This window comes from Centroberyx affinis, unplaced genomic scaffold (assembly GCF_046629955.1).
Source record: "Centroberyx affinis isolate AG114_WGS23_722 - 3 ecotype Tasmania unplaced genomic scaffold, CSIRO-AGI_Caff_v1 ptg001464l_1, whole genome shotgun sequence".
Classification (NCBI taxonomy): Eukaryota; Metazoa; Chordata; class Actinopteri; order Beryciformes; family Berycidae; genus Centroberyx; species Centroberyx affinis.
In genome coordinates, this window is record NW_027279933.1 from 698,517 (window position 1) to 722,279 (window position 23,763).

Here is a 23,763-nt window from a genome sequence, read left to right on the forward strand (position 1 = left end):
AAAGCTACTGCCTAATCTACTCCCCTACTCTCAAATTCAATCATAAACATAATCAACCATGATTAGAATGACCAGAAAAGAATCTCACTTTTTTGTGTGTGTGTGTGTGTGTTTGTGTGTGTGTGTTTGTGTGTGTGTGTGTGTGTGTGTGTGTGTGTGGGCACACACGCACACACTCACGCAGGATGGGAATTAAGTGTGTGGTTTTTAAAAAGGCAGTCTGTTTTGTTGGTTGATTTATTTTGGAGTTATTTACCATGGTCATCAATCCTAAGAAGGAACTTTGGTCAACTATTACCAGGGAGCCAGGATAAATAGGCTTCCACATGTGAAGGAAAAAAAATGCCTCAAGTTTAATGCTCACTGGCTCATAGATAAATTGCTAACCAATAACCTGGGCATCAAGGTTTGCCAAGGGTGTGGAAGGTAGAAGACCAAAGGTTACCGTTTTGAGTAGGCCAAGGGTGTGGAAGGTAGGAGACCAAAGGTTAGGCCTACCCATTTTGAGTAGTAAGATTTAGAGGGGAGAGGCAGTAAGAAGAGGAAGCAGACATTCCTCTTTTGGAGCAGAATATATTAGTCTTATTCCATTTCTCAATCATCTACACTGCCCTCTGTCATCTCAGTAACACTTTTACATTCGGCCACTGGGGGAGAAGAAATTATTTACCAAACGTTCCAAACTCTGTGACGTCATCTTCATTAATAAACCCAGACGCCGGCCAGAGAGCGACGTGTCACGGGGAGGCGTCCCACGGTCAAATTCCTTCCTCTCTTTCCCTCTTTCTGTCAGTTTTCAGATCTTCCCCAGTCTTTAATATGTTACCAGGAGGATCTGCAAAGCGCTGCCCTCAGCACACTCTGACCTTTGTCATTTCCGGTGGCCCAGTGGAGTGTCTGTTATCTAATCAGGGAAACATCTGACTGTTGGAGAAGGGACAGAAAGGGGCACAGAAGAAGGCAGGGAGAGAGAGAAATGGGTTGAGGGACAGATAGATGGGTGGATGGGGGAGAAGAATGAGAGAAAGTGATCCTCAGGAGAACAAGGCGGATGGGATAGCAGTAGCAAGCAAAGTCAGTAAGAGGAAAGAGGGCCCACTGTAGCCTGGTCTCTATCTTTTAAACTACCTGCTTTAGGGGAAAGGTTGGAAATCAGAAGGGGCCGGAGCCTGAGCTTGAGCTTGGCCACATGGTCACTCACCCTCTGACTGTGGTTAAACATACACTGCAGGCTGCAGTGATCAGGAATAGTAGCTAATATTCTGTTACACCGTACACTACAAACAAATATATTAATTCCAAAATTGAATCTTTCTGACTTTGCTCGTTCATCTTACATTTTTTGTTTGGTTGTAGATTTTAGGCTAGTTCACTTTTTATCACTGAACGTCTCTGTTGATCTTCATCTAATGTTTGCATAGAACTGAGTACTGGTTTTATTATTTTTACTACTTGCTTCTGCAACCACCCAGTTTCCCCACTGGTTCATTAGTTTCATTGAATCTCAGTAGGCCCAATGTGATGTGGTATGTGTTTGACTTTGTTGTTAAACATTCATATTGCTGGACAAATGGACGAATGTCTTACTTAACGCCACTGATGAAAGGTCATATTATTACTTTATTTGTGGACTGTGTTCTTAACTACAAGCTTCCTAACCATTCTATCTAGGCTACTTGTACTACAGTGTGCTCATGCTGTGGTTAAACAGCATTATTTGTGGGCTGATATTTCATGTAGGCTGTGTGGTTCTGATGATGTCTTTGTAACCCCGGTGATATAATGGGTTACAGGAGTTGGAGAACACTCAACATTATAACACATAATTGTGAATGCAGCCCTGCATTCATAAAGTCAGTGAAGTGAGCAAATCTGTCTGTGGAACGGCATGATTGATGCGGCTTTTGACCAATCATCTTTGAGTAGCACGTGTGAAGTTCTACATTGTGCGAGTTTACCATTGGAAAATTTTGGTTTGAGATGAGTGGCTTCCAGACACTGAAAAAGGAATGATCCCAGTAGAAAAATTAAAATGAATAATCATTTGGAAAACAAGTCTCTACAGTTATGGCAAGCCTTGACAGTTAAACGGCTATGCTCATGTGCAAATGCTAATTACCACTGATTATGGTCACTAACAGCACTGTTTCTCTCTTGCTCTCCCTCTTTCTCTCCATCCTCCTGTTCTTCCTCCCTTCTTCCTCCACAGTGACAGTTATGCGCGTGTGAGAGCAGTGGTCATGACTCGGGATGACTCCAGCGGTGGGTGGCTTCCCCTGGGCAGCGGAGGCCTTAGCTGTGTCACCGTCTATAAGGTCAGCCGGGCGGAGGACAGCAGCAGCACCCACAGCGGAGGCAGCGGAGGAAGCAGCAACAACCTCAGCCCCTGTAGCCCCAGTCCAAGCCCCAGCCCCAGCCCCACCACTGTGGAATTCCTCATCAAGGGCGAGAGGCTCAAAGACAAATTGGTAAGGGAACCTATGGCCCATACAGATGTGAATCCTGTCTTTTTTCGGGTACCGAAAGCAAAGGCATGCCTTACGCTGTGCTGCATAAAGGCATAGTCTTACTGTACATATAACTAGCTCCTTCATGCTCTTGCTTTCCTGCTTATTTACTCATTCTTTCTTTCTCACACTCTCTCCTTCATGCATACTCAGACACACAAACTGGAGATGGTGCATTCTCTGGGATGAGATCACCATGAGCCCCCCTTCCCAGTCCCCCCTCTCTCTCTCTCTCTCACACACACACACACACACACACACACACACACACACACACACACAGTCACACAGGAAGTGGTTGTTTGGCTTTCCTCCATGGCGCAGGTATCTGAAAATAGGAGCAAGCTGCGTGACGCTGTGATGCATGATGACATCATCAAGGAGAAGGGCAGATTACTCAGGAGAGGAGAATGTGGGATGAGGGATGTGGGAAACGCACAAAGAGCTTGGAAGGGACCTCAGGAAGGGATAGGGGCTGGAAATTCACACTCACTCTGGTTTTCCACAAGCATTTGCCTACCTTTATAAACATTTTCTCATTCTTGATTTAAACGTAAAGACGGTATGGGTCAGTTTGACACATATGTTAAACAGTCATGGAAAAAATGTTGGTGGTGATTCTAATAGTTGAAAATTCTCAGCCCAGGACTAGGCTTAATTTATTACAGTGCCCTATATTGACAAATAGTTGAAATTATGAGGAAAATACAGTTGGCACCCTAGTTATTTAGACAGTGACATGCTAATATTTTTGCTCTGTAATCTTATTAGTTTAAATGTGGAATGATGCAGTGACTATGTTTAGTCTTTTTGGATGAACAGTTAAAGAAATAAAACCTTTTTTTTGTACGTTGTCCCTCCATTTCAGGGTGCCACAAGTATGCAGAAAGATGTGAAGAAAAATTAGAAAAGCAGTGTGAAAATACCATAAAATTCAGGCAACAGTTTGCACTTTAACCTCATGGTCATTTTGTTGTAATAACAAGATATTGAACCGTGTGTTGCTGTTCTAATACTTGTGTTGTGTTTGCTGTGAGTAAGTGAGAGCATGCCTCTGATCCAGTCCCTGTTCTCACACATACTGCGTTGTATTTTCTGCTCGTGTGACGGCATCAGATGTAAAACAGATCCAGTAGATGCACTGGGATAATCCTGAGCCTCTGATAATGAGAGTGTAAATCTGTGTGTGGAGAGAGAGCTGTCTGTCAGATGTCAGTAGACGGAGGAGGCCACCATGATGCACAGCGCCTGATGATCTCTTTGACCCCAAAGGCTTGTTACAGCAGGACGCCTAAACCACGTTTTTTTAATCTACCTCCACAATACTAGGCCGCACACAGTCACTGTATGTGTGTTTTGTGTTTACGGTGTGTTTATGTTTGCGCGTTGCTATCCAAGTGTGCGTGTGTGGCACAGGAAAGGGTGTGACGGGAATGCTATTGTTCAGACAGGGGAAAGACATTGCTCAGAGACCCCAGCAAGCGTTCTGGGATGTGGTAAAACACCCCCATCACCACCAGATCCTACCCCCAGCCACCACAACAAACACTCCGCCATATGTAGGTCTGTCGGGATGCCACCCAGTGCCAGGGTGTTGGCATCAACCACAGTGCCACCAACAGTCTGAGGGCATCAGAAGACGAGGGCGAGAAACACTAGGAGACAGAATGATGAGTCCAAGAAAACAACAACAACAAACAAAACCACATAAGGGTAATATAGCTGTTGTTAGAATTAGCACTACATTGCATGGAAAGTATGTGTGTTTTCCTCATGGATATGCAAGGGGGGAAAATTAACGTAGTGCAATATCGCAATTCTTTTTTCTGCTGTCTAAATTGATGATGACAAGCAGATTTTACTTAAAAACTCTGCTAAAATGAGGTATGGTAGGAATATTATTTGAAAATTTCACCACACCTAACATCACCATTCGGTTCAATGAGATGAACATTCATTTGATTATTTAACATGATTTTGCATATGTGAACCATATTGTGATATATATTGATGTCGAGAAAAATCCTTATGATTATCATGATATTGATTTCAACCATATCGCCCAGCCCTACGATATTGTTTTAAAACAGTAACGCTAATGTTTGGATTTAAGAGCCATAAGTGAAAGACTATAATTATGTTCTGCAAATGATGTTGCCTTTGGATTTGATCTAGTTATATCATTTTACTTTTAGGTGTATTAGATTTGGACTTTTTGTTGTCTTAAGGGACAGAATTTCAGCTTTTTAAAGCTGCTACCAGGAGAATTTGAAACTTGATGACTTTGGCGCCCCCCGAGTCCCTTAGTGTTAGTGTTTTACGTCACGGATGCAAAGATGACTCGCCACCACTGCAGAGAAGAGCCATAATGCAAATTGAAAAATATTTTTTGTGGGCGAACACTTCATTTACAACTAGATTGAGCTAGCATAGCGGGGTATTATGTTATGATTCTGAAAGACAGCTAACCTGCCATAGCATAGCAATATAGTAGAGTGGATCTCTTCTTCTTGACAATACATTGGGTGAATGATGTGGTTATCCTGATTATTCCAGGACTGTAGTAACTTCAACTACAGCAACAGTCGATGCTGCACACCTAGCTAGGCGCTGTGGGACTGTGTACTTGTTTGCGTTGCCTATGAGCAGTCCTCTTCCTGTTTTGGCTGAGGCCTTCCTTTGTGCCATTAGTCAATCTTGCACAATTTGCGGGAAACTGTACCCAGGGACACAGAATGAACACGTAGAAAGCAACACATAGAATGAACCAATTTTCACGGCAATGGTGTCATTTTTCTACAGCCATTGCACTGCTATGCTATCGGTTAATTTGAGAATGATATATTGAGGTAAATATTCTGCACATAGGGGATTTAATGGACACAAATTAAAGAAAAAAAATATTTCAAAACAAAACCATACTGTATTACAAAAATCATAGCACATGAGATTGCATTTTCAATCATGGCATCATGGTATCAAGTTTGATAATATAGGGATCACTCATGCAACTCTCATCCCTGATTGGAAGTAGTAGACAGGGAACTTGAACTAGATAAAGTGAAAGGGATGAGAAGAGATGCAGTTATTAAAAAGAATGATTTTGTCAGGTGAAAATATGTGATAAGGATGCACAAGAGATGTGAGGAATTAGAGAAAGAGATGTGTGTAGTCAAATAATAAAAAGCGGGAAACAGAGGTGGAGCCAGATAGAGACGGAAGAAGAGAGGTGGAGGGGATCTGTCTATAAGCGCAGTGATGCGGCACAGAGTGTACTGGTGATGACTCAGCTGGCTCTCCATATAGCTACCAATCACCCTCCTCCTCTCTCTCTGTCTTTCTCTCTCTCTCTCTCTCTCTCTCTCTCTCTCTCTCTCTCTCTCTCTCTCTCATATTCTGTGACTGTTAAAAACTACAGATCTAATTGGTTGATGATTACTTACCATACTGGCTCTCAGATTATGAGAAATCTCTCTGGCTAAGCTCTCTACCACTCTACCTCGCTTCCTGTCTTTTATAGTCTCTTTCTCCCTCTTGTACTGTATCAAGCCCACTTGATACAGTTGTCTGTTTCCACTGTTAACCTTGCTGTTTGCTTGTTTTCACTCATCTTTGCCAGTAAAATAGGGTTTATTAGCTGGAAGTCTAGGGGTGAGGGAAATGATGTATATTATAATGTATATGTAACGAATACCTCCCACTATCCCTGCACCATGCATAGCTTAAATGTTTTTGCATACCATCATTCTATGCTTCTGTATAATAAAAACCTAAAAAAGGATTTTAAAATAAACAGAAGTAATGAGCTTTATGTGCTCAGAAAATTATTTTATTTTTATTCAAAGGCACATTTTATTTGATATTTTTCCTAAAGTGTGGTAATCTTTGTTCTACAAAAGATGGTTGCAAAGCTTATTCTGACAGCAAAGTCATATTGGACCAACGTTTATAGATTCAGTATAATCGCTTTACATATATCTAGTTTCCAAGATCCAAGGTATATTCCTCTCAGATGTCTATTTCAAACCCACTGTATTGGAATAGATCTCTCAGGTTTGCTCAGATGATTTTGAGCACTTTCTAATCAGTAAATAAACAAAGATTAGTAATTGTAGGAGTAACAGAGGGACTTCAGCCTGATCACTGTAAGAGCATCGGAAGTTGTTTTTGGAATGGGTGTTGGGTAAGGTTCCTGCTGGCCAGATAGCTGGATTGATTGATGATGGGTGTAAAGTGGAACTCCCAGTGGTTCCTCTCTTCCTGTGTGTTTGTGTGTGTGTGTGTGTGTGTGTGTGTGTGTGTGTGTCTCTGTCTGTCTGTCTGTCTGTCTGTCTGTCTGCTTTCACACACAGAACCAGTCCTGTCCTCCTGATAATCAGACCCTCTTGTCACAAAAGCCAGAGTGCAACACTAAACTCCTCAATCTGTTTACACTCCCTCACAGCTCTATTCATCTTCTCAGCCCCCCCCCTCCATCTCTCTCTCTTTTTAGCTATCTCCTGCTATCTCTTTACTAATCCCTGCGCGTTCCACCTCTGTCTGCCTCTCTCTCTCCTCCTCTACATCTCCAGCCCTCTCTCCTTTCTGTCTCCTCTCTCTCTCTCTCTCCCCCTCTCTCTCTCTCTGTCAGGGTGGCTCCTCCTCTCTTTCTCTGAGCACAGTGTGGAATGTGGTGTTAAGTATCGTCCTTCCACGTAACTGTGATACTTCCTCCTCGGTCGGCCTTGCTGCGCGCTCACCTTACCTGCTCCGGCTCCGTTCAGTCTCGCCTCCACAATCAGCCCCAGAGGCACAGCGAACCCCACCCCGCCACCCACCCACCCCACCCCACCCCACATCCATCCCTCTCTCTCTCTCTCCTTCCCTCCCCTCATCCACTGGCTCTGGGTAAACACACAGGCTTAACCCTTGCCCCTCTTTTTTCTTTGGGAGACAGCAAGCGACGTGATTACCGACAGTGCGAGACGCGCATCACTCACACGCACTTGTGCACAAAAAGTCGTGTTGTGTTATACTTGTGTCTGCACCCGTATCAACCCTTATAATTAGCAACTCTCACCCAGACGATCAAAATGAAATGTGGTCTGGTGTACTCGAATGACTGCGCTCCCTTCTCTGACACACACACACACACACACACACACACGTATATATATCACATATCTCCAACCTCCTCGTACAGCTGCCACATATCAAACCCTTAAAGTGTGCATGCCGACGGTTGTCCAGATCCAGTGGGAACGGTGCCGTCTGCTTCGGTTTGTCGAGTATTTGGCTTGTGTTGTTTGCCTCTGACAAGGTGTTTGCAGCACTAAGATGCACAATGTAACACTTGGGTCAGTAAGCTTTTCATCGCACCAGCGTCTACGCTCACGCATTCTCTCACCCAGATTTCCCTGCGCACGCTCGCACATTCACACCCCACTAAGCCACACTCGTGCACGTTCGCGAAAAACCTCAAAGACTGTAATGGCCGTCTCTCATTTCATTTAATCTGCCTAGAGGAAGGCCGGGAGGCGGCCCAGCAGCCCTGATTAATAATAGGCTTTGGAAACACAGTCTCTCTCTGCCACACACTTCGGCTGCCTGGCTCCAAAACATACTCGACCCCCCCCCCCAAACCACCACCACCACCACTGCTCTCCAGTTTTATCATCATCTGTAACGAAAACCCCACCATTTAGAATATGTTTTACAAATTATCCAGAGAAGAATGTGAAATTATTGGGCTTGGGGTGATTTATTTTTTTATTTTGTTTCATTTATTTATTTATTTATTTATTAGAAAGTCTCGAGTTATGTGTAGTTTCAGTGGAAGACTTTCTCTTTCTCAGTCTCTCTCTCTCTCTTTCCCCTACTCTTGTTGTGGAATGATTGAATGTGACACGTTTAAATGGCTTAGGGTGAGGAGCAAGATGAAGGATTTAAATCTGTGTTCCCCTATGCGTTCCATCCTCAGACCTCTAAATGATACAGTTTCCAGTCGGCATACCATTGCTTGACAGGTCTCCCAAATGGAAGGAAAACCTTTATTTTGGAATACTCTCTGGATCCAGAGAGATGTCACAGATTGTGTGGTTCTTATATGATCTCATCTCGCTCTCAACTCTTCCTCTGTGTGTGTGTGTGGTCAGGTGGTGCTGGAGTGTGTCCTGCAGAAAGACCTAGTATACAACAAGGTCAACCCCATCTTCCACCACTGGAGGATCAATGACAAGAAGTTCGGTCTAACCTTCCAGAGCCCCGCCGACGCCCGTGCCTTTGACCGGGGCATACGCCGGGCCATTGAGGACATCAACCAAGGTGGGCTTGTGTGTATGTGTGTGTGTGTGTGTGTGTGTGTGTGTGTGTTGGTGTGTGGCGTGGAGGTTGGGTGAGGGTGCCCGCATGTGTGTTTTTGGATGCTGGGGGCAGGGAGTAGTAGATAACAAAGTCAGTGTTAACTCACCGGAACACACCGTAACTCAGGCATCAAACAACCAGCATCCGCTATTGTTTCGATATCTAAAAATCAGCACAGCCGCGCGGATTGCTCTCCGACATTTTTTTTTTTTCCACTACCTTTTTTCCCCCATCGGCCTCACAACAGGTTTGTTTGGAGTTTGCACTATATATGTGTTGGCAGCCATCCTATATGTGCGATACGATATGGGTGTATGTGAATGAATGTGGTATGCGTTGTGCTGCATCCATTGCGGGCGTCTACAACCCATGTTCCCGCCTGTCATTGGCTTGTAATGGTTGACCTAGCATCTGTTCTAGGAGAGATGCATAGCGTTGATTAGCGTTGATGACTTCCCCCCCTGCTACCTGCTCACTCACCCAAGCATGACCCCTCCTGCGTTATCTTATCAGTGCCAGCTGCCCAGATAAACTCTCCACTTCCTGTAGAGACTGGCAGGGCAAAGCCGTGCCCAGACAGCGGGCAATAGAGGAAAACGAGAGAAGGGGGAGGGGGGGGGGTGGTGGTGAGAAGGATGGGGGCAGGAACAGAGACACGTAGAATGGGTGGGAATCCGAGATAGGGGCAGAGCTTTAGTCGGCAGAAACTTGACCGGGTTGGGCTTTTGTGTTGCTTAGTCTGGGCAAATCTGGGAACTGAAGACTGGCGAAGCTAGTCTAAATAGAGCTAGGGTTTGGTCTATCTGTACGCAGTGTGGCATTTATACCCTTTTTTGAGCTAAACTAGATATTAGATGAAGGTGGAGTTGGGTCTGTGAGTTGAGTTAGCAGCTTTGGGTCCTGATAAGCATTATTTTTCAGCACGGTGCCAGAGGTTGCAAAGTCATCCAATTAGCAGGAGAACCGCCAGCTCAGCAATCGGCCACCCAGCCCCATGTTACACAAGAGGCTGGCTGGCTGGCTGGGGAGCTATAATCTCCTTTACTCTCTAGACCCGGGAACCCTGGGGAGCAGAGAGGAGGTACAGCTGAACATATCATAAAGGCTTATCACTGCTGGGCATCTGTAGCTTCTTGCCCGCAACCGTTTATCTTAGATTTGAACTTCCTGGGCACAAGTCCACACATAGTCTAGTCTAGGTAATGGATAATCCTGGGCAACAACTGTAGGGCTGGCTGTACAGGCTGGTTTTGCAATAGCGCTGCCTCAATGTTAAATGCAGTAGCAAAACGATGAATCATGAATGCTAAAATCATAAGGCTATATTAAGGAGAACAAGACAATGCACCGTCGGAGGTCAAACTACGCAACCACTTGGTTGGTGTGAAAGCATGTTGGCACAGGCTGTGAGAATATCAAATGTGTCGATCATTACAGGATGCTCTGAGATAAGGTTGAGCTTGAAGATATCTGATGACAGCAGGAAAAGAAGATGATTAAACATATTCTCCTCACCTTGCCCAGAGGCATTACAGTTTCTATCTACTAGTGAATGCTTCAGCTTCTTTCCTGTGAATGTCAGCTACAGCCAGGCGGTGGTGAGTTTTGTCTCCCCAGCGCCTGCACTCCTCTCTCTCTCTCTCTCTCTCTCTCTCTCTCTCTCTCTCCCTCTCTCCTGCTGTCCTCTCCTCCCTCTGTTCTTTTCTCTCTTCTCTCCTGGCTTCCTCTGTATTCCACCAGTGTTGTGTAATGCCTCTCCCCGGCGCAGGCAGGCAGGTTCCTCTGTATTCCTGTTGCATCGTTCTGCTGCTGGACTGCTGCGTGAGTGTGTGTGTGTGTGTGTGTGTGTGTGTGTGTGTGTGTGTAGAGAGAGAGAGAGTGTGAGAGAGAGAGAGAGAGAATATGTTTGCCTGTGTGTATGTGTGTGCACGTGTGTGTATCAGTCTTGCAGTCCTCTGTTGCCATGGCAACGCTGGGCACATGGCTCAGGCAGCTCCGTGGCCCAGCACTGCCAGAGTCGTGCTGCAGGAAGCCTCTGTCTCACTGTGGTGGAGAAATATATACACACACACACACACACACACACACACACACACACACACACACACACACACACACACACAAACATGGCTACCTTTCTCCATGTGATTCAAAGACAGACACACTGATGGACAGACAGCGTCTTGCGTGAGCACAGTGAATTATTCTTTCCTCCCTGTGGCAGAGAAGACATCGCCCTGTGGCAAAGACATGTACTGCCATTGCCTCTCACTGAATACAGACAGACAGACGGGCTGACTGATGCCTCCCTGCTTCAAATGAGGCCTCAGTGATCCTAATTAAGTGAACTTGAGTCTTAAAAAGAACCTCTTGATGCCCCAGGTACAAACAGTTTCCCCTTCATCCCAGTGGAAATGACTTAATCCCCGTTTTCCACAGCATTGCCAAGATCTTAGCCTCGACCATTTTCTCTTCCGTTAGGTTTCTTCAACAGCTTATTTTTAAACATGACTATGCTTGCTGCTGCTGCTGCCTGCGAGTCAAGTGCTAGCATTGCTCGCATCAGGCATACAGTAGTGTTATGTTTTTACATACTCCATTTGGTCAGAACTTTAAACATAAACCCAAAGACCATCACTGTACCCGTCAAACCCCAGACTTTTCAGACAAAATGCCACATTTCATTCAAAAACATGTAGTTCCTCATCTAAATGAAACATCCTCAGGTGGTACACATTAAACACCTACAATTGATCTCTCATGATTTGATTTGATTGATCTCACATTGTTGAGATAAATTAAAAACACTACAATAAAAATAATTCATATTTCCGTTATATATATATTTTTTAAATACTTTGCTCTTTGCACTTGTTACTATAAATTATGTAATGGGAAAACAGTACTATCCAAATTTTCACAATCTTATTCTGAATTTCTATTTTCTGAATTTCTAAGTATTGATTCTGGCTGGTGTTTGCCCATGGAGGACTGTGTGATAACTTGACTAAGAATGACTACAGTGTTAGTATATTCAATAGCAGTGCTTTCAACATGAAAACATCACCCTGCTTTTATTGAAAGAATTATGTGCGAGCTTTACTAGAAAACGGTTTAACAAATCAGCATTTTGAGTGAAAACGTGAATAAGGTTTACATTTTAAATGTCTTTCTTTGCTAGCTATAATGGTTTGAGATATTTAGTCTGCAGAACCAGTTTCATTTCATTCAGTGAAAAGCTGTAACATGGTCACCCTAGCAAGTGAAACATTAGCTCTGACTCCAGCATCAGCAGACGAGGTGTTTTGGATGGGGAAATGGCACATGGCGTTTTAGCCTGGGTCAGGGTTGCATTATTCCAGGCATGCATATTTCATTAGCCTCTATGTGCCCCACTGACACAGAGCGGCTTTCATTTCCCCATTAAGCTGCAGTCTGGAAAGCAGAAGTCTCGGCCTATTCTCGCTTGACAAGAATCATCGTCATAACACTGATTCTGTTGGCGCTCCATGCTTAAACATGCTCAGCAGGAGGGGCTGTCGCCCATTGACAGTGAAATGGTTTTGACAAATACAATATGAATGATATATACATAGAAATGTAGCTGAGGTTTCCAATAGAAAACCTTGCAGCAGTACCAGGAGGAGGATAGGTATGACAATCGGATAGTTTCACCATGGAACCATATTTCTCCTGAGGTTTTGCCCCCTAGTGATGCCTTTCAGTAAGATCAGTTGTGGTTCGCTAGCTACTATCCATCTTCTCATGATACCCATGATACCTACCTAGCCCAACTGGCTGGATTTTCAAATAATTTAGTCGCAAGAATTTTAGCAAATATGTCACAGTACATTTTGGCAGAGAGCTTCAAAAACCGATCTTTCCTTGCATTTGCCAATCAGATTTAGCTATCAAAGACAAATTGGAATGAACATTGTGCATTTTTTTTTATCTACAACCAAAAAATATCTGATGATACATGCCGATAATTCCAATGTGTGGAGGTTTCATTGAGTTGTGAGCTGTAGAGGATGTGATACATTAGGTCATGTGCTGTTAATGCTTGCACTTTACTTTTTTAAGCTTGTCATCAGCTTGAATGTGTGTGCCTGGGCTTGAGTGAATAATATAAAAAATTAAATCTTCTAATCTTTTCCCCTTTTTGTTTTCCTCTCCCTCTCTTCCAGGTTGTCGGTCATTTGGGGAAGGGGACGCTCCTGAGGATGGACTACAGGTGAGTGAGAGGCCAACCGTATCAGTATTAGGGAAACAGGCCCATCTCTGCATGGTGTTGATTCCATCTGCGCCACGTGCTCTAACTTGTGTACGTCTGCATGCGTGTGTGTGTTGTGTGTGTATACATGCGTGCACATGAGTGTATATGCATGAGTACATGTTTGTCTTGCAGACTTTGAGCAGTGTAGATTTCCCTGTTTGAGTGTATCAGGTCGAATTTATTTATAAGCACACTAAAAGTTTGTTAGAAAGTGCTCTACAGAATAGAAAGACACAATTAAACACATCCAATCATCATGTTTAGGTGCTTTGGCTCTTTGTCCCAGCTAGGCCCAGCAACCAGCCTTTGTTTCCCAACAGTTGTTCTTAAGGATTTACAGGTGTTTAACCAGTGCCAGCCAGACCCTGAGGTGAAGCTGGGTGTTGGCCAGCAAATGTGCTAGAGCAGCCTTAGCTGTCTCTATCAATCTACCTGGGTAGCTGTCACTCTTGTTAGAACTGATGCCGATACAATAACTATCGCCTCGGGAGCCAGTTGTTCAAAGGCAGCTTGGTGAAAATGTCCTGTGATTTTGATGTTATCCAACCTGCTTGTATTTCTTCATGTGTTGTCCCTCCTTTGTCGATCGGCTGAGCACTGCTGAGGTGCATTATGTTAAGCTGACAAAAGAATTGTATGTCTTTGCCCCCTTTCCTGGGGGAACACTATGGCATCTGGCACTGTATGGACTGTCGACATGTGTGGTTAAGAATGCAGTGTTCTCTTTACTAGAGAAAGGCAGGCAGGTATATAGCTGAGGGTTACACACCCACGTTCATTTGTTTTAGATATGAGGCCTGTTACAGGAGCGCCAGTCACCTGTTCTAGTTCTGATTGCAAAGTAGGTGAAAAGACACATTTGTGGCAGGAAGGGCAGTTCTTGTAATGCAGGCTTATATTGCAAATGTCCAACAGGTTCAGCAAGAAGTCCTTATGACGTTGTTTCTGACAACACACTGTACCTCCCATGACTTGAGGCTTTTAACTGTGGGTTAAGTGTGCTGACCAGGGACTTGTCATCACTTTTGACCCTTTAGTGCCTGACCTCATGCATGGAATGGACTAGGAGAGGTCAGAGGGCAGGGAGGGCGGGAGCTGCGTTCCTGTTCCTGTGGTGAAGTTCCTCTTTAAGGAATCAGCCTGAACATACAGGAAATCCAATGGCACCACTGTTGCTAGGCAGCAGGGGGGGGTGCAGAGGGAGGGGGCAGAAGGGGGGTGTTCGCGAGGTTCAGTGAGTGAGCCACCGAGGGTGTCGCCATGGTGATTTGGCATCCGAATGTTGCGGTCGGAGACCTGGGCTACAGAGAAAGAGAAGTGAACCAGCGGCAAGGCTAGTCACTCTTCTCGCACACAAAGTGCCGCAGACAGAGAACTTGCACATCGCTCCTCTTAAATGCCACCACACAACGTGTGACATTAACTGTGTTGCTTCATACTCCAACCTAGAGTCACACCAGCTGAAGGAGCCCTCCATCTGTGCTGATTCCCTCATTGAGAATTGTCTCTTAAAGCATATTTGGGCCTGTGGAGAGGGATGGTGGCTGAAAAGATGTCGAAATTCCTGTGTTCAAGTCTTATTTCTGTGTTATTGATGGGCGGCCTCAGAAGGAGCAGATCTGTCCTAAGTGACTGTGACCTTGTCTAGCAGACAGACACCAGTGTCTCATCAACATGGGAGGTCGCCATCAAACCTTGTTTAGCTCCTTGATTAGATTCAGACATCTTAAATCTCTAGGTTTCAAAATCTCCTGGGATTCATGATGGCCTTGTATTGGTACAGCACTTTATGTGTGTGTGTGTGTGTGTGTGTGTGTGTGTGTGTGCACGCGCACGTTCAGGACCATCTTCTCAACCCACATCCTGCCCAGCGAGGCTCAGCACCCACTAGTATGCCCTCCACTAGCAGACCACATTCTTCCTCTCTCACTCCAAGACACACACACACAAATACACACACACTATATGCACATGCGACTTATTGTACCCATGGAAAAAAAATAGAAAAAAACAAGTGGTTGCACAACACACTACTCAGCTGTGATCACCCACTGCCAGGAAAGATGTGTTACCGCCACAAAGTAAAATGCATTTTTTTTTAATGCCACAGGAAAACGTCCGCATCTAATTTAGTAGTGGCAGGAAGTTTTCTCTTATCAGTTTGGTACACAGAGGTTTGTTGGCCAGTTGACTTTTACAGCCTCACTCACAGGCCAGTAACTTCAGACTGGTTTGGTGTGGCTTGATAGAGCTCCATAAAGCACCTTGGAGCCAGGAAGGGTGGTTTAAGGGATACTTAGTGGGGAGTAGCCTGGAACTTGGCTGTACTTCCTCATCTTAAGTTAACAAGGCCCAGAGATAAACACTACTCATGATTTGCCTCATTAAGCCAAGGCCTATTTGTAGAGTCGAGAAACACGTCATATATTCACACAGACATAAACCGTTCAAGTGTTGGTAACGGAGCTTCGGTACATGCTCATATTCTTTGCCACTCCATTCTTTTCTCTCTTGAATGCAGAGACAAATGCACACCTAGTCTCTGTTGAATGGGTTTTCAGTATGTGGGCCTGCCCCAGCCTCCCCTGTCCTGAGCCCCTGTGCCTTTGAGGGCGGAAGCGCATGGAGTCCTGATGTTGGTCCTGAGCCAGGTTGCCCCTGGCTCCCCCCCCACACCCCCCACCCCTCCTCACCCGGCCACATCTCTAGGGTCAGATCAGCTCCAGATTGGCCCCCACGCATGCCTTTGAATGGTGGGGCTTAGGCAAGCGCTTTAAAAGGAAGCCCAAGTCTGTTTCCCATTTCACCCCCTATCTCCCCACCCCTCGCTCTTTTCTCTCTCTCTCTCTCTCTCTCTCACATACACACACAGCTGTCATCTGGCTTTTTAAGTTCTGTGCTGCATTTCTCCAGCTGGAGCTGGTTTATGACATTCCCTCGGCAGACTCTTTGGCCTCTCTCTCTCTCTTTCTCTCCCCCTCTCTTGCTCTCTCTCTCTCACACACACACACTCACACATACACACACATGTATACACATGGATACAACACAAACTCATTTTTTCCTGTCCTGTTCTTTCTCTTCTTTCCCTCGACTGTCTCCTATTCCTCGCATTCCCCCTCAGACGCTGGATGTGTGTTACACCGCTTGGTATGTTTGGAGGCAGAGAGGGAGCAAAGTCACACACACATGCACACAGACACACACACACACACTCACACCATGTGTTAGCAGTCTAGAGGGGGAGAGCAAGTGGAGGAGAAGAGAAAGGGGAAAAAAAGGAAAGAAGAGAAAGAGAGGGAAAAAAGAAGTCAAAGGAAGCATCTCTTAGCAACCACAGGACAGTAATTACTGTAGCAGCAGCTGGGAGCAAACCAGATTTCCGCTGTGCGTTAAAACACTGGCGTGGGCTACTTTACACACGGCACTGACTAACCAGAGCCAGCAGCCTCCTCCACACGCAGAGCAGAGAGAGAGAGAGAGAGAGATGGTGGGAGAGGGAGAAGGAGAAGAGGAGGACTAACCCTGCCTTGATGAGGTCGGGGTGTGTGTGGGAAAGAGGGACAGCTAGCCAGTGTGTACGAGGCTTGTGTATGGTTGTATTCCTGTGGATGGAGCTGTGTACATGTGAGTGTGTGTGTGTGTGTGTGTGTGTGTGTGTGTGTTCCCATGTGTTTGTTTCTGTGTGTTTCTGCGGGGGACTTGGAGAGAGAAATAGCCTTGAGGACCTATGCCTGTCTTTTGCAGTTGTGGTTAGATCACTTCCAATCAATTCAGGAATTCAAAATTCAAAAACTGAATTTTCCTCCGCTACCCGGCCACTGACAACTCAGAGAGAAGTCTTCCTGCTCCAGAGTTTTCCTCAATTGGTCAGATGCCTGAACCACAAAATTTACTTTGAAAGCAAATAGCAGACCAACTGCATGATCAATATTCCCTGGATTCTGACATATTATCTTATTCATTTATGTTCAGCCAACATGGGGATTACTTTTGCTGACTTCAAACATGTCAATTTATAAAACCTACATTCAGGGACTTTAACCAAAAGGGTCTTAAATCCAATCTATGAAGACTTTATTAAGAATGAAGGCACTGTTTTGAATTGTAGTTTTGTTTTACGTTTTGAATTGAAGTGAATTGACTCCAACCCCTTCTTGCTTTCATGCAATCTGCATGTTTGTTGTGATGTTTTTGTGCGTGAACCAGCTGGCAGTTGTGCAGATGGGAGCTCCATGCTCGTGTGAGTGCTGAAATATGCTGGCCATAGAGTCTCACCACAAGGCCTTTGGTGTAATGACTGACTAGCTATCCTCCCCCACCTATCTCATCACCTCTGCACACATGAATCATGAAAGAGCCATCACTTTTGAATTTGTTGCTATTGGATCCATAGGTTGTTTTGTATGTGTGTGTTGTGTGTGGAAACATTTTTGCCATATGTTTGATTTGTTAGCTGTGTTTGATGTAGACCAAGGCCAAAACTGTGGCATTCACAAGATGTTATTTGAGCTTCCCTCTTGCGATGATGAGATTCTTTGGTGTAGAGTGGAGGGAATGTTCCCTTACATTCTCCCTCCCTTGCATGGACTCCAACATTTCTTTTTTTTTTTTTTTTTTTTCACATGACTCTGAGTGCCTCTGTTTTTATCAGCCCCTTGTTTGTAGATTTTGCACCAGTTAAAATGCTTGTGGGAACACATGCAAGGCTGATAGGAACTCTGAGTTCTCAACAGAAGGGCCTTGAGTCATCACCACACAGCACAGTCCGCTGGCCAAACGTGGGTGCAGGATGCCCCCTGGTGGTTAGAAGTGGAACATGGCCTACTCGCCCCGAGTCATAACAGCAGTGCTAAAGAAAACTGAACTGATGGACCTTCAGTGCTTTTGACAGTGATGAGAGACTATGTAATGATAACACAGTTGACTCAAGGATGTATTTCAGCAATTTCAGTATAGATAGCATACAAACCCAAGAGGTGAGAGTGACAGTATGTTGGAGACACAGTGCTGTATTTGTATGTATTAGTCATCGGGCTTTCTGTTACACAGGGAAGTTGGGTAGGTTTAGATGTATTAGCGTTTTCCCTTCAAATGTATTTCCACACACTATATGGCATGGTTAACTGACTGTTTTTTTTGTTGTGTGTGTCTCCAGGTGTGTGAGGAGCCTCCCTCTATCTGTACCCCAATGAAGGAACCCTTCTCCCCCCTGAACAACGTCGTCTCCACCGAGCCATTCAGGGGTTGCTACGTCCGTGCCCAGCCCTTCGACGAGTTCCCCTCCAGCAACCGCCGCTATCTGCCTCCACAGGTCCGCCTCTCTTTGACGCAACAGTGTTTTTTTTTTATTTACTTGGTGCAAAAACTTGAACAAATGTAATGTGATGTGCTTCAGTTATCCAACTGATCCCCAATGTCCCCCTCTCACAGGTCTCCTTTAAGTCGACTCGCCATGTCAGTTTTCACATGGACGAAGAGGAGATCGTTCGCATCAACCCGCGCAAGGACGTGTTCATCCGCGGCTACGAGGACTACCGCCACCCTGTCATGTGGAAACAGGAGACTGAGCGCGAGGACCCCGACTTCCCCACCGCCTTCCACAAACTGGACAGTAAGAAGTGCGAGTACCTCTTCCCCGAAGGCCCCGGGGGCGATTCCCACTCTGGCCCCGGTATGGGCATCGGAACGGGTATGGGGCTGGGGCTGGGCAAGGACACATCCATCAAGACCCAGCCCTCGCCCCTGCTGAAGTCCAAGAAGGGCCGACGGCGACGAGAGGACGGGGAGCGTTCGCACTGCATCTACTGCCGGGAGATGTTCAACCATGAAGAGAACTGGCGGGGGCAGTGCCAGGACGCCCCCGACCCCATCAAGCAGTGCATCTACAAAGTCAGCTGCATGCTGTGCGCCGAGAGCATGCTGTACCACTGCATGTCCGACTCTGAGGGCGACTTCTCGGACCCCTGCTCGTGTGACACGTCTGACGAGCAGTTCTGCCTGCGCTGGCTGGCCCTGGTGGCGCTCTCCTTCATCGCGCCCTGCATGTGCTGCTACCTGCCGCTGCGCGCCTGCCACCACTGTGGCGAGGCCTGCCGCTGCTGTGGGGGCAAGCACAAGGCCGCGGGGTGACCCGTTGCCGGACACTGGGACACCCTCAAAGCTAGCTAACACAGGAAGTGGATACAAGCGGAAATAAAAAGCCGGCATCCTTTTTTCATTCCCCTCTCAGACGGGGTGACATGTTGTTGATCCCCAGCTCTGAGGGCTTTTGGAGATTTCAGTTTGTGTTTGTCGCCGACAAGCAGCAGCGGAGGACAAACCATATGCTTTGTGGGGGCTCTGAGCATCAAGTTAAGTTCAGGAGCTTAATCTGAGGAGGAGAGGAGGAGGCGTTGAGATTAACAGACTTGGAGATGTTACTAAACACACCTGTACACACACACACCTCTCACATTCACACTCATGCATAGACAAAACCAGGCCACCAGTGTCAGAACTCTACTACAAGTAATGTGTAACTTTATGAAGGAAAATCGTCTTTTGTACAGAGAGCAAAAATGACAAAAAAGAAAACACAACTATTATGCGTACAGAAAAAATACTTGCTGTTGAGTATGCTAAAAGGGATATGTTCTTGCTTTTTTGTGAATTTGCAGTTGGGTAACAGTGGCCTTTCCTTCACGGCTTAAGCATTTGCTGACAATGTAATTACTAGACAGAGAAAGTGCACTAGAAATGGTATTTTTTCCCCCATTAAAGGTAACCCTCTCAAATTCTTGTGGTACATTAACCACCATATTTAGTGTAATTTTAACATTTGAGAGATGTTGCTGTGGTGGATGTATAGCCTATGTGTTTCCTTGCTTTCCTTTCCATCGAATGTTGAAAAAAACTCAACGTAACGGCTTGTTTTTGAAGGTACAGCTTGGCATAGCTTTTGACATTCATTTAGAAGATGTTAAAATGATTACCTTGTCTTGCCAAGGTGATTTGGACCATTTGATTGCATTCCAACATAAAGGGATCGATTCCATGATTAGAAGGGAAAAATGGTAATGAATTTACCATCCTCAGTTCCCCAAAATAGTATAGTTTTTCCATGTCAAGAAATAGCATTAGAACCTCTTGAACCACTTAAATTGAAACCAATACATCACAATTTCATGTATTTCAGCAAATTTCAGTTTTGGTCCAGTTATTTACTGTTGTAGTGAAACTGGTGTTTTTGTTTCATCATTGTTATTTTCCTGCTCATTTTATAATTATTTTGAACCTAAACCTGAAATTTTGCTCAACCAGCAAGTTTTGTTTTGGCGAGTAAGGGGTTTTGAGTGCCCCTTGGTTGAATGATGAGGCACTTAAATTAGGCTATTCTTCAGTACAGAATCCCTCAGATTTTAGAATTAGTCTGTACATAAAATTTCACCAATTTAACGTCCAGTTTGGCATAGGGAAAACCCACCTTAAAAGCACTGGTCTCCAAGCTTTGGTTGCAGCACCCTCTCCAAATTTCCATGTTTGTCCCACAAAAGCTTTCTTAATTTTTTTATTCTATCTAAATGTAGTATTGCGTGTACTGCCATCATTGGGTCTTTTCTTGAGAGTTAGTCCACGGGAACTCCTTGCATATGTCTCCATTTGACAAGCCCTGAATGAATGAGTGCATAGTTTCGAGAATGCTAAGTATTTCTAGCTATTAAAAAGCATACAGATATTATGTGTGTGTGTGCGTGCATCGGTGTTCGTACGCACTGGCCATGAGACGTCATGTAATGTTACCATTGACTGTGTGATATATGCTTTGACTCTTAACAGTACTTACTGACCAGCGTCCTGTTTCCCAAAGCATCTTAACATCTGTATCTATTGGCTCACGAGTGAACAAAGAGATGATCTAAATATTAAGATCCTTTGGGGAAAGAAAAGGCCCTGATTGCCGGAGCGGAAGTGTTTTTGAAACCCCATTTCCTACCCACAGGGACAGACGATTTCACATTTCAGATATCAACAGCAACTGTTGTTCCCTCAATCTATTCTGAGTAACACTGATGCTAGCGTAATACGTTTGATGAACTCCCAACAGAATTACCTGTTAATTTTGGAAATCTGGCTGCAGTAACAGTGAAATGTGTGCTAACAAAGACATTGGCATCTATTTAATTACTAAAGCTAATCGTAATACACCTCAGTTTTCAACAGCGAACTTGGTACAACATCCATGTGCTGTTGGCCAGCAGATATGCAGATCCTCTCCCCTCCTGTCACTCCTGGTTAAAGATGGTGGCACCCCAGTCTCTACAAAACTGGATTACGGGGGGAAACATTTTCTTCCTCATCCTCACCCCTACTATGCCCAGTGGCACCAACGCTCCCTTTACTTTCTATGCAAACCTTTTTAACATGGGAAACACATTGACCTCTCTGCAGACTGAGTCAGTGACGGGACAGGACACTTTAAAGCTATAGGTAGACGACCAACCCCTGGTACCAAACTCCAAACACCTGTAAATACTTAACACTATATTTAAATACTGATAATAATCCCTTTTTTTTTCTCTTTGAAATTTTAAAGATAGAGCTGTATTTATCGTTGCTGTCAGCATATACTGTAGCTTCAATTGACAGCATTATGTACATAGGTCACCTTTTAGTATTATTTCACATTGAAAAGTAGAGGGCGTTTGTGATGGAAATGACTATTGAGCTTCTAATAGAGTTTCTCTCTAGTTTTGTACGGTAGAAGGAAGGATAGTGCTAACACGGTACAGTAGTGGCAGTCCACTTATTTCAAAAGTTTGATATATATACATACATATAAAGCTGCTAGATACAATCACTAATTTTATTGTGTTGAGAGAGAAAATCAGCTATGAAAGACTGTTAAAACAAAACCTAATTCTCCAACAGCATATAACCATGACCATGAGTGTTTTAATGTGTTTGATTGCTCTGTATGTCCATATTGAAGTGGACATTCGTGCTTGTGTGTGGGTGCGCGAGTGTTACTGTACCTGTGTGTGTTCTGGTGTGCCCATGAATGCGTGTGTGTGTGCGTGTGTATGTTGCGTGTCGGCGTGCGTGTAACCAAACGGTTGGTTTGTTGTCATAATCTCCCATTGTAATTGGATTGCCCTGCATATTGCAAGCTGAACCAAGGTTTGATGAACCTGATTAAAACTTGCTGGCTGAGAAGCAAAATGTAGGACGTGCATTTATACAAAGTTTAGAGAATGCTGAAATAACACTTCTCATTCTGCATTAACCAGCACAGTGCAACTTCCTGTCATGTACTGTATTATATATGCAACATGTGTCTGTCCGCTTTAATATATTTTTTTTTTACCTGCATTATATAAGACTTCAGTTTTTAACCACTTTGCTGCTAGTCTTTTATCTTCTTTCAATCTCTTGGAAATTGTGCATATCTTTGGGAATGCATACAAGTGTACATTCTTGACATTGTGTAGATTAAAAAAGAAAAAAAGCTATATAAACCTGTTTCTCTTCAGTGTATTGTTTTTAAAAGGTTACTTTTCACAGCAGTTGAGTGGTTATGTTTCGATTCTCCAATGCTTTGGTGCACTGATGATATATGTAAGCTTTTTTTTCATCTTACAGCGCTTGATGTAACATTTATGTGATTAGTTCTAAATAGTGGAAGACATTTGTGTTTTGAAAATTGCAGTATAAATGGTACTCTTAACTATTCTGTAAACACTGCCTGTTTTCTTTCTTTCTCTTCCTTTCTTTTTCTTTCTTTCTTTCTTTGTGCATATTTCTTTCTTTGTGCATATTTCTTTGAGTTTCTTAGTGCCATCGGCTTTCACACCCTGACAACCTCAAAAAAGTGCCTCACGTCCATCCTAGTTTCCATCTTACAACTTAACAACTCTCGTTCTGGTTCTATTGGTTTCTATACGTCTAGGTATTTCTATCATGGTTCGAGAATACCAAGTATATGATGTAAAATTTATAGTCCCAATAACTCATGTCATAGTTGTATTTTCTTTATTCAGATGTAGCTCGTTACTTTTCATAAATATATAATGTAAATATGCATACATATGTTTGTAACTGTTTTTATGTTACATCATACACTTGTAATTTGACATATCAAATAACATTATCATAATAAAATGGTGAGTTTTAATCTTTTGTTCTGCATTCTTCATTGTGGTCCTTTAACTTCTATTATGATCCCTGTACAGTGACAAACTCCCAGAGAGAGAGAGGGAGAGAGAGAACAGCAGAGAGAGAGCAGACCATTACTGTAATTAGGATTGTGGCACTTAAGGATGAAACAAACAAGTCTTGGCATTCAGCGTATCGAGGAGTACGTTTATGTACTCAAGACTACTGTGATTTGTGTAACTTACTTCTTCCTTTTAATTTGTATATTTGGGCAAGTCCATCTGCAGGACAGAAATCTGTGCTGTGCAAAGCAGACTGAATTTCTAACTCATCCATTTGTCTCATTCTATATTTCTATCTGAATGGGCTTATAGTGACAGGAATATTATTCCTAATAATGTTGGCTGTGGGTCACTCCGATCCATTTGATAGGTGATATACATTCACTAATGATATGATTTGCACATTGTTTGGCTCAATATTTACTCCTTTTGTTACATTTTT

The 23,763-nt window shown here is 44.1% G+C and overlaps 1 protein-coding gene across 1 annotated transcript in view; it reads left to right on the forward strand.

Annotated features, from left to right (window-relative positions):
- Positions 1-23,262, forward strand: part of spred1 (sprouty related EVH1 domain containing 1) — a 35,334-nt gene extending 12,072 nt beyond the window's left edge. The window contains exons 2-6 of the mRNA XM_071526798.1: positions 2,210-2,468; positions 8,642-8,810; positions 13,037-13,083; positions 18,284-18,439; positions 18,559-23,262. Of these exons, the coding sequence (XP_071382899.1) occupies positions 2,210-2,468; positions 8,642-8,810; positions 13,037-13,083; positions 18,284-18,439; positions 18,559-19,257 (1,330 nt within the window). The 3' untranslated portion in view covers positions 19,258-23,262. The remainder of the gene's footprint in view (positions 1-2,209; positions 2,469-8,641; positions 8,811-13,036; positions 13,084-18,283; positions 18,440-18,558) is intronic.
- Positions 23,263-23,763: the final 501 nt, after the last annotated feature.